Below are 17,503 nucleotides of genomic sequence, written 5' to 3'. Positions count from 1 at the left end.
TTCAAATATTTTAAATTATTAATATTTATTTTTATTATTATTTCAAGTAAGCACAAGAAAAAGGCACTGTTCTCCTGGGCTGAGCCATCATTTATTATAGGTTGTTATTCACTGGAAGCAAAAGAAACTAATGGAAAACAATCTATTATTATATATTTCCCTGTAGATTTAGAAAGGGAAGAGAAAAATCTCAATGCCAAAAAAATGAGGCTGAAAAACAAGGATCATACAAACTCAGCTTCTCTGGTGAAATGAGGCGGAATGACTGTTCCACAGTAGAAAGTCTACACATATTAAGGCAATATTTATTGGGATCTACCGTCTGTCTAAAGCTTTAAACTGTAGTCTAACACTAAAAAACATTTTAAAACTCTTGCTGGAGCTGTCAAAACTTGTTAGGACTAGAAGATTCAGGTACAAAACAAATTGATGAAATAAGATCTCTATTGAAGGATTAAACAAATGATAACTGAAGCAGCAGCATCTGCACAGTGGAGCCATGGAATCAGTTAGCTCAACCCACTGTTTTTTAACCTCCTGTTGCTTTTACTTCCTTTAGCCCAGATGTTACCCTGCATCTCCTCTGATTGTCCAGAGAAGAGAAGAGTTCAGAGTTTGGGGATGGTGTTTGAGAAGGAGGCATGAAGGTGAACCCATTTACAGTCCCCTGCTTGTCACCTGCACCCCACAAAGCCAACATGGAAAGAATCAGTTTTCTGAATAAAAGGTCTGAAGAAAAAGCAAGGATGAAAAAAAGAGCATGGTTTGATGCTAAGAGCATTTATCCTAGTAAATTTTAATTTTTAATACCATTGAGCTACTGACATCAGCATCCATACCACTTAAAAAACTAGAGACCTCACCTTTTTTTGGCTGATAAATACTACAGAGACTAGAATACTTTGTCTGAGCAAACAAGAAAGCCCAGAATTTACAGGCAAAAGATTAATTATTTTTCCTCATATTTGGTGATAGCTTTCATCTGACCCTTCTTGCCTCCTCCTCCTCCTCAGAGTGTTGGAATAAATGTAATAGTGCTTTTTACGTCAGCCACGGTTCAGTGAACAAGCTGACATGCTGTTTCATGTGAAGGAAGAAGCTATGATTTAATCTCATTTACACTATCTGGATTCCTATCTGATGTATCTGGGGATATGTAAGCTTGTGTTCACTGCAAGACACCTGCATTACATGCCGTTTGGCCCCCTGTATTTTCACAGAGCATGGCTGAAAAATTTGTACCTGCTGTGCAACGGGGGTAAATGTCTATATATACTCACAGATGTAGAAATATTCCCGTCCTGGCCTGAACTCAAATCCTAGAGAGAAGGGAGTGAAGAGCTGGAACTTTTCTGAGAACTTCAATGGTCCGTTTGGGGAGTGTGGCCGATTACACTCCCACCTTTTGAACCCTTTGGAGGTATGATCACAGGAGCTGTAGCCATCAAAGTTTACCATGTACAGAACATAGCGTTCTGTCTTATCTTCTGGAACCGAATCTTCATAGTGAGGGCAAAACACATCCAGATAGTCATTGATGCAGACATCGATGTGGTAGTCACCCCGCTGGAATCTGAAATCACAGGAAAAGTTCATAAGCACAATTAACTCAGAATGATTTTGTTGCAGGGTAACAGTCTCATAAAAGGGGCACCATTAATGGCACTCTATTTTGCTCCAGCCATGCACATTCACACTCAGAAATAATCCTTACAATTCACCGAGCTGTCAGAGATTGCTTATGCAGGTCTGTGATCAAATGGACTTCTCGATAATGGTTGTGCCCTCTTCTCTTACAAAATTAGTCCCTTGCATATCATACAACACACAAAGTTATATCCTATCCTTCCTTACAGTTTATTGAACAAAGCAAGCATCTGATTTATTCAGTTGTGCTGTTATTTTCTAACAGGAGAAAGAAACAATAAGAAGCCAAAATTATATCAGCCTCCCCCAATCAGAGTCTATATATAAACATCTCTATGCACACACAAATAAATAACGAAACACATCCTCTTCTCTGAATCAGGCAGCAATCATTCCTGTACTGAAAGCTGATTTGACTGCAACTGCTTACAGTTACCACAAGAGCACTAACAGGTTTACTCTTTCTTCATTATTAGCAGCTGTCTGTCAAGATGCAAAGGAAAGCCTGTACTGCTTTTTCAGGATACTTGAAAAGCAGTGCACCTCCTTTGCCAAAAGCACACATGTGGAAATGTTGCTCTGTTCAGAAATGATTCAAATTATCAGCACTCACACTAACGTGACAGTTCTGAATGAGTGTCAGCTGAGCAAAGTAATGCAAGTACCAGCCCAGATGCACTTCATTACTATTACTGAGGTCTCCTTAGAGATGTGGGGGCTCCTCTTTTGCTGAGGGTGGGGAGGGTGTCCTTCTTTCTCACTGCTATTTTTCACTTACATTACCTCTCCAGTATCTCAAATAGCATCAGATAATCATACAATAACCTGGGGTGGAAAGGACCTCCAAAGGTCATCTAGTCCAGCCCCCCTGCAGTAAACAGGGACACCCCTCAACTAGATCAGGTTGCTCAGACCCTCATCAAGCCTCACCTTGAATATCTCCATGGACAAGGCCTCAACTACCTCCCTGGGCACTAAAAGTTCCATGGTAAGGAACTTCTTTTTACCACCCAGTCTAAATCTACTCTTCTCTAATTTAAAAGTATTGCCATGGTATGCGGAAGAAACCATGGGAACAAATTCTCTGCCTCCACTGGGAGCTTAATACCATGACGGATTTAATGCTTCCATAAAGCAGGTCTGCTTGTCTATCAAACTCCCTGGGTCAGCCAAAGAAACCAACCACTGACCTACTCCACTTCAGGCTGACTGGACTACTTGTAGCTCCTGTCTTTCATGGCTGCAGTTGTCAAGTGTATCACAGAGCAATAAAAAGACCATGAAAGATTTAACTATAGTACTTTGTATTTAGCTGAGGGGCATATTTTAAGCACCTGATGGGGTTGAAATCTGCCATCTGGATCCTTCAATTTAATTTCAGAGAAAAAGCGATGATCTGCTGGCCCTCCAAGGATAAATTCAGAGCAAAATATACCTTTTCACATCCCTTCAATAATTTAAGTTCAATAAAATAGCTTTTTAAAGGTGAAAAACTGAACACACATAAAAGCATGATATATCTGTATCATTTCAGACAGCACACAGCCTTATGGTTCCACTCTAATATGGAAAAGCCTCTTTAAATCACAGTTGCTCCAGAAGAAATAACATTTATCCAAATAATTAGTGAAAAATATGGTTTTGTCTGACAGTGCTTTCAAAACCTGCCACTTGAACAGACACTGCAAAATGTATTGTTTTCAAATTGGTGTCTGTTCTCTGTATCAGTTACCAGTGTGCCATCTCTAACAGGTAATGAAAAATTTATTAATAGGAAAGCCACAATATGGCAATGATAGCCGTATTTTTATTTTTAAATTGCAGTTTTAGTAAGTAAAGACAAATACATATTTTTATATGTATTTGTGTGTGTGCACTTTTTTTCCACCGGGTGGCACACAATGCTGTTTTCTCAAGGGATTCTCAAGGGACTCTTAAATCAGCTTGGGCCTTCACAATAATGCCCAATTACAGTTTTGTGACAGAAACAATATGCTTTCAGAACTACACTTAGGTAATTGTAGACACTAAGGATCAGAGTGCTCACCTTAACTCTAGACTTTTACAACACAAGTAACCTTACATGAACTGTTTCTCCACATTCTCTTTAAGTCAACAGAGAGAAACAGAAACTTCTCAAGTCCAGTTCACTTGGTTTATTTAGGTCCAAAGTACACTGGAACAAGATGGATCACTCCAGAAGCAGACATTTCTCTTTTAACCAAGTGGAGACTCTAGATACTTCCAGAAAGAATCTTTCCTGTAAATAGCTACACAGTCTATGATAATGAAGATGACAGTTACATAGAGACAGACAATTAAATATGTGATCACTCCTTAAATCTGCATTAGCAATGAAATCATAGAATCATAGAATCACAGAATTAGCCGGGTTGGAAGGGACCTCAGAGATCATCTAGTCCAACCCTTGACCCACCGGAGCAGTTGCTAGACCATGGCACTGAGTGCCACATCCAGTCTTTTTTTAAATGTCTCCAGGGACGGAGAATCTACCACCTCACCGGGCAGTCCATTCCATAGCCTAATCACCCTCTCCGTGAAGAAATTCTTTCTAATATCTAACCTAAACCTCCCCTGGCACAACTTAAGACTGTGTCCTCTTGTCTTGTTGATGGTCGTCTGTGAAAAGAGTCCAGTTCCCACCTCGCTACAGCCTCCTTTCAGGTAGTTGTAGACAGCAATGAGGTCTCCCCTGAGCCTCCTCTTCTTCAGGCTGAACAGCCCCAGCTCTCTCAGCCTCTCCTCATAGGGCCTGTGCTCAAGTCCCTTCACCAGCCTGGTTGCCCTCCTTTGGACCTGTTCCAGGACCTCTACATCCTTCTTAAACTGAGGTAAAATCAAACTGGTAATCTGCACCAGTGAGCTATTCTACCCAGTACTGCAATAAAAAGAGCACATCTGACTTCCTATTGGCAAAGGCTCCTACTATCCTTGTTAAACAAACAAAACCACAACACAACCATCCTGTTTTATCACTGTTATTTTAGTATTAATTATTTCGGCTAAGTGCTGAAGCAGTTGAGTGTCTTCGTTCACCACAGCACACCTTTGCCTATCAAACACAAGGAAAGTAAGAATTGAAGGCTGCCTTCAAAGCAGGTGTAAGTGCTGAGAGTGAAGTACACAAGGAAGTCCTTTTTACCCCAGAGTCCTTCCCTCCCCACTCCCCTGCTGTGTCAGTATTTTCACTCCACAGTCATACACTGTAGCCAGGAAGTATTTACACGTGTAAAAAAGAGAATGAAACAAGAGTTTATTTTCAAATGAAAGCATTTACCAATGTTTAGCCACCCACATATGCTGAGGAGCTCAACATGTAGAGGCAAGGTGGAATCTGTTAACAAATGTATTTCTAGAGATGACAGGAATAGCAGACCTTCTGTTGACTGTATTTAAGGCTTAGCAAATTCAGCAAAATTTTTCCAGTCCTGTTCAGAACATAAAGTGTGTTCTCCTACACTCTCTAGTAATGCTATTGATGTTCTTCTCCTTTTCTCAGTTAGGCCTTCATCCTGTTCTGGCAGATCCACATCTGGACTCCCATACCATTCAGGAACCATAGGGTAATCAGGATTTTTTTAGAATAATCCCACTCTGAGCAAGAAGCAAAAATTTCTACCTAGAAATTGCACAACAGAACATTGTATTATGGTAGAAACAAACCAAAGAGTCTTCTAAAAAACTCTTGATAGGATCTACAAATCCGTTTGAAAATCCTGTCCTTTTTGCCCAAGCATCCTGGTTTATGCACAGCAAAACACAGCTATTCTTCAAATGTAATGTGGCATTCAACAGTATCATGGAAACCTGCATACTCCACAGCTACCTCTTAGGCTGTAGGACTATAAAAGCAATTCTAAAGACAAAGATAGATAGTTAAGAAGCTTCTAAACCTAAACATTTCTGTAGTCAATGAACATCAGCTTGCTACACAAAACATGCATGCCTCTCCCAGCAAAGATAGTTTCATTAATCTTTCTGTGTTCAGGTGCCACTGATGAAACGTCCAGTTATTCAAGATGAAGAGACAGCACTTTATGGTAATTTTAACCACAGAAACACAACACTGGTAAAGCATTTCAAAGTAATTAATGCCTTCTGTATTCTGTTTACTCATTACCATAAGTGAAAGTACACACTAGGTAAAAATGCTTCTCTTCTGAACCAGTTGTGGCTCATTTGAATGTAATAACTTTGCTAGTCATGGAAACAAGTGAGGCTTTACTTAAACAGATATTCAGAATACAAAACCAGTGGCTTTCTTTCTTTCTTGGAATAAACGCTACCAAAAAATCCACTTTAAGAACAGCACAAATAACACTAATTGCCCATTATCATCTAGATAAATTAAAATCGTAATAGTTTCACTTGCTGCTTCGCATACAAATCTTATTAGTTAGATTCTATCACCCTTCCTGTAAAACCAATACACCAGCTGTATATAATACATCTACTTTAAGGCAAGTGTACTGGGAAATGTTCCTTTTGCAATAACAACCTTCCTTTATTTGGAGTCTGTTTGGTCAAATGCACGTGGCAAGGCTTCATTGCAAATGACAAAAGACTTAAAGTAACTGTTCTAATGATGAATTATAAAATTCTGCTCTTTCAGTCTGTAGAAGAGATCAGACCAAACCAGCCCTGATTCTGCTTCCTGGAGCCTGCACAGGCAGTAGCATCTATGTCCGGAGGATACTGTCACTGCTGAATGCCTTACACCAGTTACCTTCTTCCAAATGATAAACTGAAATGCAAAGACATGTCAACAAACTCACTGAATTTATTTTTCTTGGGGTTAATATAAACCAAAATTACCCACAGTTCAGAAACAGCACAGCAGAAAGTTACTTGTTCTGTTTCCTATGGAAAAAAGGCTTCTGTGAGCAGCATTGTGTGAATACCCATTAACTTGTGGTCGCTGAGCTTCTCCTTTTTACTTTTAAGGCCGCTGAGCCAGTTTTAACTAAATTTAATGGAGAACAGAAGACTCAGAGAGAAGTCTATTCCTACAAGAATCATGAAAAAAGCAACTAGGTGAGATATGTAAGTATCCCAGCAAGGGCTGAACACCAGTAGATCAAATGCTATTTGAAGAAATAAACATCTCTCATAGATGCCCTAGACCCAAGAAAAGTTTCAGTTGAAAAAATACAAAATAGACTGAAAATTAAATTTATTTCTCTTACCTACTTATGAAACTATTTGCTTAAATTATCAATAACAAAGAGATGAGTATAAAAGAGGTATTTGCATAAGAAATAATGCACAGAACACCAACAAACATTTGGCAAACATTCTTTGAAATGACAAAATTTTAATTGCTCTTAGGATGTGATGTCAGTTACTTACCATTCTACATTACTAAGCTTTTTCACAGCTTTTGCCTCTGTTTTGGTGGCAAGTGTAATGCATTAGAACATCCCAAGCTCTGCTCATGTTTCACTGTAACACAGCAGCATAACCTGTGCCATGTTCTTGTTTCAGAAAGTCCAAGTCCCCTCATTTCAAGTAACTTAAAACTGGTGTCACAGGGGAAATCCTGTGGCTGTTAATCATCTGAGGGATTCTAGGATTAAGCATATAATTTTACAGCACATAAATTAAAAAATGCTATTTCTGTGTTATGCAAAAATAACCTCTTTAATGCTTTTCTGCACTTTTTACTGGCTTTGTCACAACATTTAATAAACTCAGTTCCCATAGCTGCGCTGACATCAACCATGACTCTGATACACAAACAATGAAACAATCAGAGAGCTATTTTAATTTTAGCTCTATTCAAACCAAAAGAAAACTCAACATTTTCCAGATGCTTAGAGAAGTTGATTCTCTAACAGTAGCAAGTCACTGGCATTTTAGACCTCTAGCAGGATATTGTTATGCTGAGCAAGCAAACAAACAAAACAAAGCAAAAAAAAAAAACAACAGATAGAAAAGAGCTGTCTATGACCTTTTAGTGCCTAGGTCATAGTTTCAAAAGTTAAGGCAAGTTTAAAACACCACAGGAAGTAAAATTCTAACTGATAAAACAAAAGAAACAACTAATCAAGGCTGTTGTTAAAAAAAAAACAAACCAAAAAAAACCCAACAGTATTAAAGAATTATGCCTAGAAAAGACTGCAAGTTAAATACACAATGCAGAAAGAAACTTCTCGTTATTAAGTCCTCTATTCAATTAGCATTTATTGGAGTAAGTAACACTGGGAAAGGCTGCCAGGCTAATTGTTAGATTATGATAATTACACAGCTTTGCTGTGCTACAGCTGGTCAAAATAAGATGTGGTCACACACACTCAGCTAAAGCTTCCCTACAATCATCAGACTTCCATGGGAAACTTATTACTATAATAAGGCTACTTATTACTCGCTCATTATCGATCAGGCAGAGAAACGTATTGTATGTAGCCTTTGTTTTACTTTCCCACTCACTCCGCTGGAACAAGCCTCCCAAAATGCTGCACCCAGGTCTCTGCTTTTGGCTGGCTCCCTTCCACCACAATTACACAGCTGAGCAGAATCAGGCTCCTGCACTTGAAAGAGTTCATCAGATTTCAAATTAGTATTTCACAACAGGCTGCAAGAGCCATTTCTTCCCATTTCTTGAAAGAGCTGAGTGATTTCCCTATGTTTCACTTCACATGCATCTGCCAGAGATCTGCCTTCCTCTTTTACTCCTACTACATCTGTTCTGTCTGAGAGATTTTTCACACTTCTTGGATTGGTCTTAAAGCAAAACCTGCAAACTTATGAAAATGAAGAAGAACAAAGCTGCATTAAGCTGGACTTCATTAGAAAAAGCATCATTTTTTTGTGGCTTATATATCTGGAGAATCTCATGTCTTTACCCCTTCTTATCAGCCATCAGTACAATAAATATTTTGTTACTTCTTATTTGGAGGGCTTTTTAATATTAAATAATACTGCAGAGGATTCTGCTCAGTAACCATTATATCTGGTGCTTCATACCACTTATATAAATGATACAACCCAGGGATCTACTATACTTATATACATTGAAAGAGTTGGCAGATGTGCTTGCCAAGCCACTTTCCATCATTCACCTGCAATCCTGGATAACTGGGGAGGTTCCAATGGACTGGAGGGTAGCAAATGTAACACCCACCCACAAGAAAAGCAGAAAGGGGGATCCAGGAAACTATAAACCTATCAGTTTCTCCTCTGTATCAGAGAAGGTCATGGAGCTGATCATCTTGAGTGCCATTACATATTCCATACATATATGATGGATGGAAGCTGTGCCAGGGGAGGTGTAGGCTGGATGTTAGGAAACTTTTTCACTGAGAGAGTTGTCAGGCATTGGAATTTCCTGCCCAAGACAGTGGTGGAGTCACCATCCCTGGAGGTATTTAAAAGATATTTGTATTTGGACCTGGTCCTTAGGGACATAGTTTAGTAGTTAGCTCATGTGTTGGTCAAAGGTTGGACTGGATGATCCTGGAGGTCTCTTCCAACCTAAAACATTCTGTGATAATACCATGGATTTTTTCCAACCTGAAAGATTCTATGATTCTATGTGGTTTAGAAGATGAGAAGAAACAATTTAAAGAAGATCAAGATAGCATTTGAGTTTTTAAAGAAAATAACTCATGAGGAGTCAAAGAATTGTCTGGCAAGAAGAAAATAAATTCACAAAAAAGCCAAACGAACAAAAAACCCCAAAACAAAACCAACAAAAAAACAGCCAAACAAACAAACACACACCCATCCCCTTCCCCAAAAATAAAAACAACAAACAAGCCAACCAACCCAAAAAAACCAAACCCCAAGACACTCAGTTTTGTTTGGGTTTTGTTTTTTTTTTTTAGAAAACCTGATTGATAAAAATTTTCTTAACTGAAATACACCTTTCGCAAAATGAGAAAAAACAACAACCAGAATGAAGAGGCTTCTATTAGCAGAATGATAGCAAAAAAAAGACTGAAAAACACAGAAAGAACAAAGTAGGTTTGAATGGGAAAAGGCTATATCCTAGGTAAAATAGATCCTTTTTTTTTCAGGACTTCTCTAAGTAATGTTAATTTCATTAACACAATCCGTTTTTCTGAGTCTATTGCTCAGCAAAATGTCAGTTGTATATCAGTTAACAATGACATTGAATTTGAAGTATAGGTACATATTTTGTTCTATTTATGCTTTAAAATTCCTTTAAGAAATAAATAAAGAAAAAATGTGTTTATACCACTTACTGTTAACAATTTCCCAGTTACACTCATAACTGTTTATTTGTACAGCTGGGTCCTCTATTGATTTTTTATAGCTGGCACTGCAGAAAGATATAGGTTAAATGATAATGCAAACATTAAAAAATACATACTAACTGCTTTTCCCAGCATAGATATGAGAGAGAGAATTAACAAATCAACATTCATTTCCCATTTATAAATCTGAGTACTCCAAAGATTCTGAAGTAATGCAACACACTCACTCATTTAACTTCTCATCATTCCCATCATATCTCCTGATAGATAAGCTGGACATTTCTCATTCTGTTTATTAAAATTCTGAATTTGTCTGCAGACTCTGAATTTGAAAAATTTAGTCAAAGCAGGCACACATGACTCTGACCTTATCTTTTAAGAGTTTCTATTTTGCTTCATCTTCTGAAGCAAAGCACCCATTGCATCTTGGGAGCTTACATGATGCAGTCAGTCATGCTGTGGATGATAAGGGTGATAAAGGGGCACAACATGTCACAGCATTGATCCCCAAGAGACATGGCTCTCATTCTCAGATGTTCCAGCTTTGATAGCTTTAATCCCTATGACTCAAACCCTACGTATTGATTTTCCATTGCTCTGGGCATGTACCTTTTTGGAGATGGATGAAGAGAGAAGGAGAGAGTGGAAGGTAAAGGAACAGTTACTCCTCTGTCAAAGGCAACAATTAAGAATTAGAGGACAAATTTCACTGTTGAACAATAACATAATTTGAAAGGTACCACACCCAATCTGACACTAAAGGTGGCCTGAGATTCTTATTTGGAGCGTCTACTCACACTATAAATCAAAAATGTCTGGGCTGTCTTGAAGACAGTCTCTTTGTTAAGCTCATATATATGGACACAAGTTCCTTACTTGAATTCATATTAATACTACTCTGGAGTTCACTAGCAACATTTATCCCATTTCATCTGAGGCAGAAAAAAGAGATCTGGCAATTACTACTCATATATTTTTTGAACATGGTCATCAATACCACCCATGCATAATTTTCCATTTGTCTGCTTTACAGTAACACAAGATGTCAGCTCCATCACTTATTCTATGCTTTTGTTTGAAAATAGAAAACTTTTCCTCAGTTACCTCTGGTCTATACCAGAAAAAGTGCTGTTTGCTGATTCATTAGTATATCTACCTTTTTTTAAAAAGCAAAAAAACTTACCTGACCTCTGACCTTGCAAAGTGTACACACTTTACTATCAGACACATTTGGGAGAAAAAAATTTATTCAGATTTTAAATTTTTGTAACTAAATGTAAAAAAAGTTTGAACTAGACTCTATCATATGTTGACAATGTGTCCAACCCAGAAGACAGTCTTAACAGCTTTGATGGAATGTGATTCTGTCAATGGTATTTGCTAACCCTGCCTGAGGCACACACTGACATCTGATAGCATATATGGAGAACACTGCCCTAACTGCAAAAAGTTTTGCTTCCCACAGTCATAAAATGAAAGAAAGGGACACTTGCCCAAGACGAATAATTGAGATTAACTTCAATCTGCACCCATGAGGAAGTGCACATAACACAAGTCAGCTTTACAAATTTATTTTCCCACTAATATACTGTCACATACTGTTCTGGAGTCCCCAACAGAAGAAGGACAAGGACATGTGAGAATCCAGAGGACGGCCATGAAGATGATCAGAAGTCTGGAGCACCTCTCCTATGAAGGCTCAGAGAGTTGGGGTTGTTCAGCCTGGAGAAGAGAAGGCTCCAGGGAGACCTTATAGCATCTCCCAATACTGGAAGGGGCCTACAGGAAAACTGGGAAGGAACTTTTTACAAGGACATGTAGTAATAGGAAGCAAGGTGGTGGCTTTAAACTCAGAAGGAGTAGGTTTAGGTTAGACATTAGGAAGAAATTCTTTAGTGTGAGGGTGGTGAGACACTGGAACAGGCTATCCAGAGAAGCTGTGGATGCCCCATTGCTGGCAATGTTCAAGGCCAGGTTGGATGGGGCTTTGACCAACTGGCCTAGTGGGACATGTCAGTGCATATCCAGGGGGATTCAATGAGATGATCCTTAAGATCACCTCCAACCCAAACCATTTTATGAATCTATGGTATCGATAGCAGAATGATGCCTAACGTATAAAATTTGTACTCTTCCGCACTCCTAGCAAACAAAAACCATTGCAACAATTTGCACCTGTAAACCTTTGGACAGTATTTGAGAAGAAACATATATTTTGATAAAAGTGACTATCTGTTGCATATATACCAACATTTGCTGTTGCATTAGAAATTATATTAGAAATTTTACATCCTAAAGATGTTTCACAGTATTTTTATATTTAATAAACTGTTTAAATTTTAGCAAGATATGGTCATAATGCACATCATCCCCCAAAATAAAAGGAATTGATTCAGACGTAACATAAATAGCCTAAGCAAAATGTAGAGGAAAAAAAGTAAATCTGAGACCCAGAAACGTAACAAGAAATTCCACTACCCAAGTATGAGTTCTTATTAAAATTAACATCTCATATGTTCAAACACATTCTCTAAAGCTATTTGAATTTGTTAATGCAAAAACAAAGTTACCCTAACAAATACATAAATATATTTGCAGACCATTTTCTATCAGGAAAGCAGGCTTCAATCAATGAATGTATTTTTTGTTCCACAGTTGCCTTGTGTTTAAGAGCCCCAGAAAAAAAAAAAAAATATTTCCCCTCCTGTCATGAAAACAGCATTTTAGACAGAGCTGTATGAAGAAATCTATGAACCTTCTGCCTTTACCACTCCATTTAGTCTCTCTCTTATGCTAGGCAAACTAGCAAAAGAAGAACAACCAGAGTTTTAGATTACAGACTGATGCATCATCAAGTAGCACATCTATTAGTAATGTTAGAAAATTTTTTATACCTGTACTTTCTTCAAAAACTTCTAGAACATAAAGTTTTCCATCAAGTTTAGTCTTGACACACATCGTCTCTGAAGAATAGGACTTGAAATCTTTTTTCACCTCAAGAAATTTACCTTAGGCTTCACATATAATATGAACAAGATAGGTCCTGATTCAAATTGCTTTCTCTGATTACAAACATAATCTGAAAAGCTATGCACTATAAACTGCCAATTTGCCTGTAAAACATGTAAGACACTACAAAGATTACAATCTGATGGGCAACATTTTTCTTAACTGCATGAGATCTAAAAATGGTGGAATTCAGTGCAACCTTTATATTATTGCTCCCACCTCTTTTCATATTATGAAGCTCTCACAATATGGCTTCTATTATGGGGTTTTGGAATTATTCTTTAAGACTGACAAAAACAATTTTTCAATATGTATAAATAAAGCTTGAGTTGGTACCAGCTGCAAAACTTGATCATTTATTTTTATAGGCATATGTGAAATATTCATATAAGAGAAAAAAAGGAAGAAAAAAAATGCATTGCTCCTGGATCAATCAGAAATTTCAGAGAAATAAAACTGAAGATATTACTTTAATTTCCCTGTTGAATTTCTCCTAGATATCTTTCCCAATTAATCTTAAATGAATTCTAGTCTTCAACCTGTAGTGATATTTCTTTATTCATAAATGAATTATGATCTTGTCTGCGTAAAATGTTGTAAGTATTTTTAATAAAGTTTAAGGTAAGAAGAAGAGAATTTGTATGTATCACATACAAATGAAATCAAGGCTTCCTGCCCCTGCTGTATCTTTTTCTTCCTGCTTATTATGAAGCTACTATAAGGCAGATAGGACAGATAGACCACACAGATCTGGCAAGAACTTACTATTGCCTATTGGGAAACCTTCATATTGTTCCTTAGATGTCAAATGTCCAGGTTAAACAGTATAGGTTTATGGTTGGACTTCATCTTAAAGGTCTTTTTGAACCAAAATGATTTGAGGATTCTATGAAAATGAATTATTGAGCATACAAATTATTTTCTTCCTTTCTATCTTACTCTTAAGTACTAGTTTAGCAACAAAGAAACAAAAAAACACCCCTAAAACTCAAGAATGAAGCTTTCAGAGTTTAAGCACATAGTAAAGCCATAAACACACAGTCTGAAGCTAAAAAGACAGTACACACGATTTAGACAGATTCTGTGAGCAAAATCCCAGATACAGAATCAATATGAAAAGCAACTAGAGCAGTCATTGTGGGCCAGAAAAAACTTCTGTGAAGGCCAATGATAGATGTCTAGACTGTATTCAATACCTACATAATACCTACATACCTCCCCACCATATTCTTACAACAGCCACTAATCTTTTTGAACAGCCAGAGATTTGGGCTCTTTGTGTTAAACAGAGAATGATGGATTTTTCCTCATCAGTTGATACAATAATTTTTTCAGCCCCTGGAAACTTCTGAAATATGGTATGATATAGTCTGCAGACACTGAACTGTAAAGCCTCGTTGCCAAATGGGAAAGTGCCTCCTCTTCTGCATTTCTAAGCCTGACACTTGACAATTTCTACCAGAAGTACAATTTGTACCATGAATTTCACAGCCAAGAAGGTAATTCATAATCTATTATGCTGCACTGCTTAGAAGAAGAGTGACAAGAAATGATAGCACTGATTACGAGTGTCTAACCAAATGTAGAAGTCTTCAGATGTTCATCAACTGAAATTTTTCACCTTTGTTCATGGAACAGAGAGAAGCAAGAATACACTTTGTCAACCCCTCAGAGACAAGATTCTCTATTGTAGAAAATTTACTCATTGGAGAAGTAGTAGATCTTGATCTCTGTTATCCCAGTTCCTAATTTTAATAAAAATAAACACTTCTGTAAAAGAATATATTAAAGTTTCTGTTTAAATGCATCTCACCAGCTCTCCAACGAGGCTGCCACATTAAAAAGCCTAGAAAAATGAATGCTCCCTGATTTTCTACAGTCTGCATGATAACTTCACATAAGGATGAAACAGAACACAGATCTCAAGATTTGTCCTTTCATTTTGCTCATTATGACTTATAACAAAAACAATACAAATGAGAAGTCCTGTACTGAACTTCAAAGATAAAGAATCATAGAGTAATTTGAGTTGGAAGGGATCTCCGAAGGTCATCTAGTTCAACCCCACTGCAGTAAGCAGGGAGATCAGACACTTAGACAATTAGATCAGGTTGCTCAGAACTTCATCAAGCCTCACCTTGAGTATCTCCAGGGATGAGGCCTCAACTACCTCCCTGGCCAACCTGTTCCATTTTTCCACTACCCTCATGGTAAAGGATTTTTTCCTAACATCCAATCTAAATCTACTTTTCCTAATTTAAAACTGTTGCCCCTTATCCTATCACAACAACCCCTTATAAACAGTCCATCTCCAGCCTTCCTATAGGCCTCCTTCAGGAAAGCTGCCATTAGATCTCCCCAGAGCCTTCTTTTCTATAAGCTGAAAAACCCCAACTCCCTCAGCTTGCCTTCACAGGAGAGGTGTTCAAGCCCCCTAATCATTTTCATGGCCCTCCTCTGGACCTGATCCATCAGGTCTACTTCCTTCCTGTACTGAGGGCCCCATAGCTGGATGTAGTACTCCAGGTGAGGTCTTACCAGAGCAAAGTCACAGAATCAGCCTCTCTCAGTCTGCTGGCCAGTCTGCTTTTGATGCAGCCCAGGATGTGCTTGGCCTTCTGGGCTGCAAATGCACACTGTTGGCTCACATCCAGATTTCATCCACCAGCACCCTCAAGTCCTTTTCTGCAGTGCTGATTCCTAAAACTTCATTCCCAAGCCTGTACTGGTAGTGTGGATTGTTCTGATCCAGGTGCAAGACACTGCACGTCATCTTGTTGAACTTCACAAGGCTCATCTGGGCTCACCTCTCCAGTTTGTCAAAGTCCTTCTGGATAAAATTCCATCCCTCTGGCTTATCGACAACACCATTCAGCTTGGTGTCCTCTGCATATCTCCTGATGGTGCACTTGATCCCACTGTCTATATCATTGACAAAAATGTTCAACAGTACAGGTCCCAGTCTGGACCCTTGAGGGACACTACTTGCCAATTTTCTCCGGCTGGACTTTGAGCCATTGACCATTACCCTCTGGATGTGATCATCCAGCCAATTTCTTATCCACTGGGCAGCCCACCCATCAAATCCACCTCTCTACAACTTGGTGAGTAGGATACTGTGGGGGATTGTGCCCAAGGCCTTGCAGAAGTCCAGACAGATTACATCAATAGGTTGTCTCTTGTCCACTGATGTAGTTACCCTATCACAGAAAACCACTCAGTTGGTCAGGAAGGAATTGCCCTTTGTGAAGCCATGCTGACTGTCTTGAATCATCTCCCTGTCCTCCATGTGCTTTATCAGACCTTCAAGGAGAATCTATTCCATGATCTCCCCAGGCACAGAGGTGAGGCTGACAGCTTGCTATCTTCCAGGGTCCTCCTTATGACCTTTATACAAATAGATGTACTATGTCCTTTCTTCCAGTCATCAAGGACTTTACCTGACTGCCATGACTTTTCGGATATCATAGAGAATGGCTTAGTGACTATATCTGCCAATTCTCTTAAGATTCTGAGACGTATCTCATCAGGTCCCATGGACTTGTGTATCTTAAGGTTCTTCAGATGGCCACAAACCTTGTCTTCACTTGGACTGGGGAGGGCTTCATCTCTCAGGTCTCCATCTTGAGGGCCATCAACATGAGAGCCATAAGGGACTGCAGCTTGTCCTATGCTTTTAGTGATGCACACTTCATAATCAGAAGGAACATTCTTTCTTCAGGAACACTCTTCCGCTGTTCAAGCTTGCTCTCTAAGGTTGTTGCGAGGGTTACCTATGCCCTAAAGATGTGTTGCAAGAAATTTTTACAATGTAACAAATGTAATCTAACTTGTTTTACACCTGCTCTTTCCTACCAGAAGGCAAGAAACAACTGTAGAGGTCTCCACTTCTTTCTTTCAATGAAAAATATTCTCCTTCATTATGCCTTTCAAGCTCCCATGAGCAAAAGGTAACTTCTGTTCACTAAACTTGCAGACAGCATATCAAACAGCTGGAGGTCATTTGTTCTGTTCCCTAAACTTTCCTTTCATCAGTGAAGTGAAAAATAAATCTTAATTATTTTGTACATTAAATATATGAGCTGAAAAAAATAATGCTTTATCAATTAAAAACTGTATTTTATCTATTATAGATATATACTTATTATTTATACTTTTATTTATTATATTATTAAAAATATATTATACTCTCTTGCAAGAGTCCACCTGGAGTATTGTGTCCATTTCTGGAGTCCACAACAGAAGAAGGATATGGGCATGCTGAAGTGAGTCCAGAGGAGGGACAAGAAGAGGATCAGAAGTCTGGAGCACATTAGGAAGAAATTCTTTAGTGTGAGGGTGGTGAGACACTGGAACAGGCTATCCAGAGAAGCTGTGGATGCCCCATTGCTGGCAATGTTCAAGGCCAGGTTGGATGGGGCTTTGACCAACTGGTCTAGTGGGACAAGTCAGTGCACATGCAAGGGGATTCAATGAGATGATCCTTAAGGTCACCTCCAACCCAAACCATTCTATAATTCCATGATCCACTCTTATTTATTATGAGCCTAGCTTCAGTGCAGTAATGTACCTATCTACTTCAGCTTTTTGCACTGAAGAAATAAAGC

General features: G+C 38.4%; 1 protein-coding gene across 1 annotated transcript in view; it reads right to left on the bottom strand.

The window, feature by feature from the left end:
* Positions 1-17,503, bottom strand: part of EFNA5 (ephrin A5) — a 195,812-nt gene that overhangs the window by 34,908 nt on the left and 143,401 nt on the right. Inside the window, exon 2 of the mRNA XM_030467506.1 lies at positions 1,281-1,573. Coding sequence (XP_030323366.1) covers positions 1,281-1,573 — 293 coding nt within the window. The remainder of the gene's footprint in view (positions 1-1,280; positions 1,574-17,503) is intronic.

The sequence above is a fragment of the Calypte anna genome, chromosome Z (genome assembly GCF_003957555.1).
Source record: "Calypte anna isolate BGI_N300 chromosome Z, bCalAnn1_v1.p, whole genome shotgun sequence".
In the NCBI taxonomy this organism is placed as follows: domain Eukaryota; kingdom Metazoa; phylum Chordata; class Aves; order Apodiformes; family Trochilidae; genus Calypte; species Calypte anna.
The sequence above is the reverse complement of the archived record's forward strand: the minus strand, read 5'-3'. Positions and strand labels throughout refer to the sequence as shown.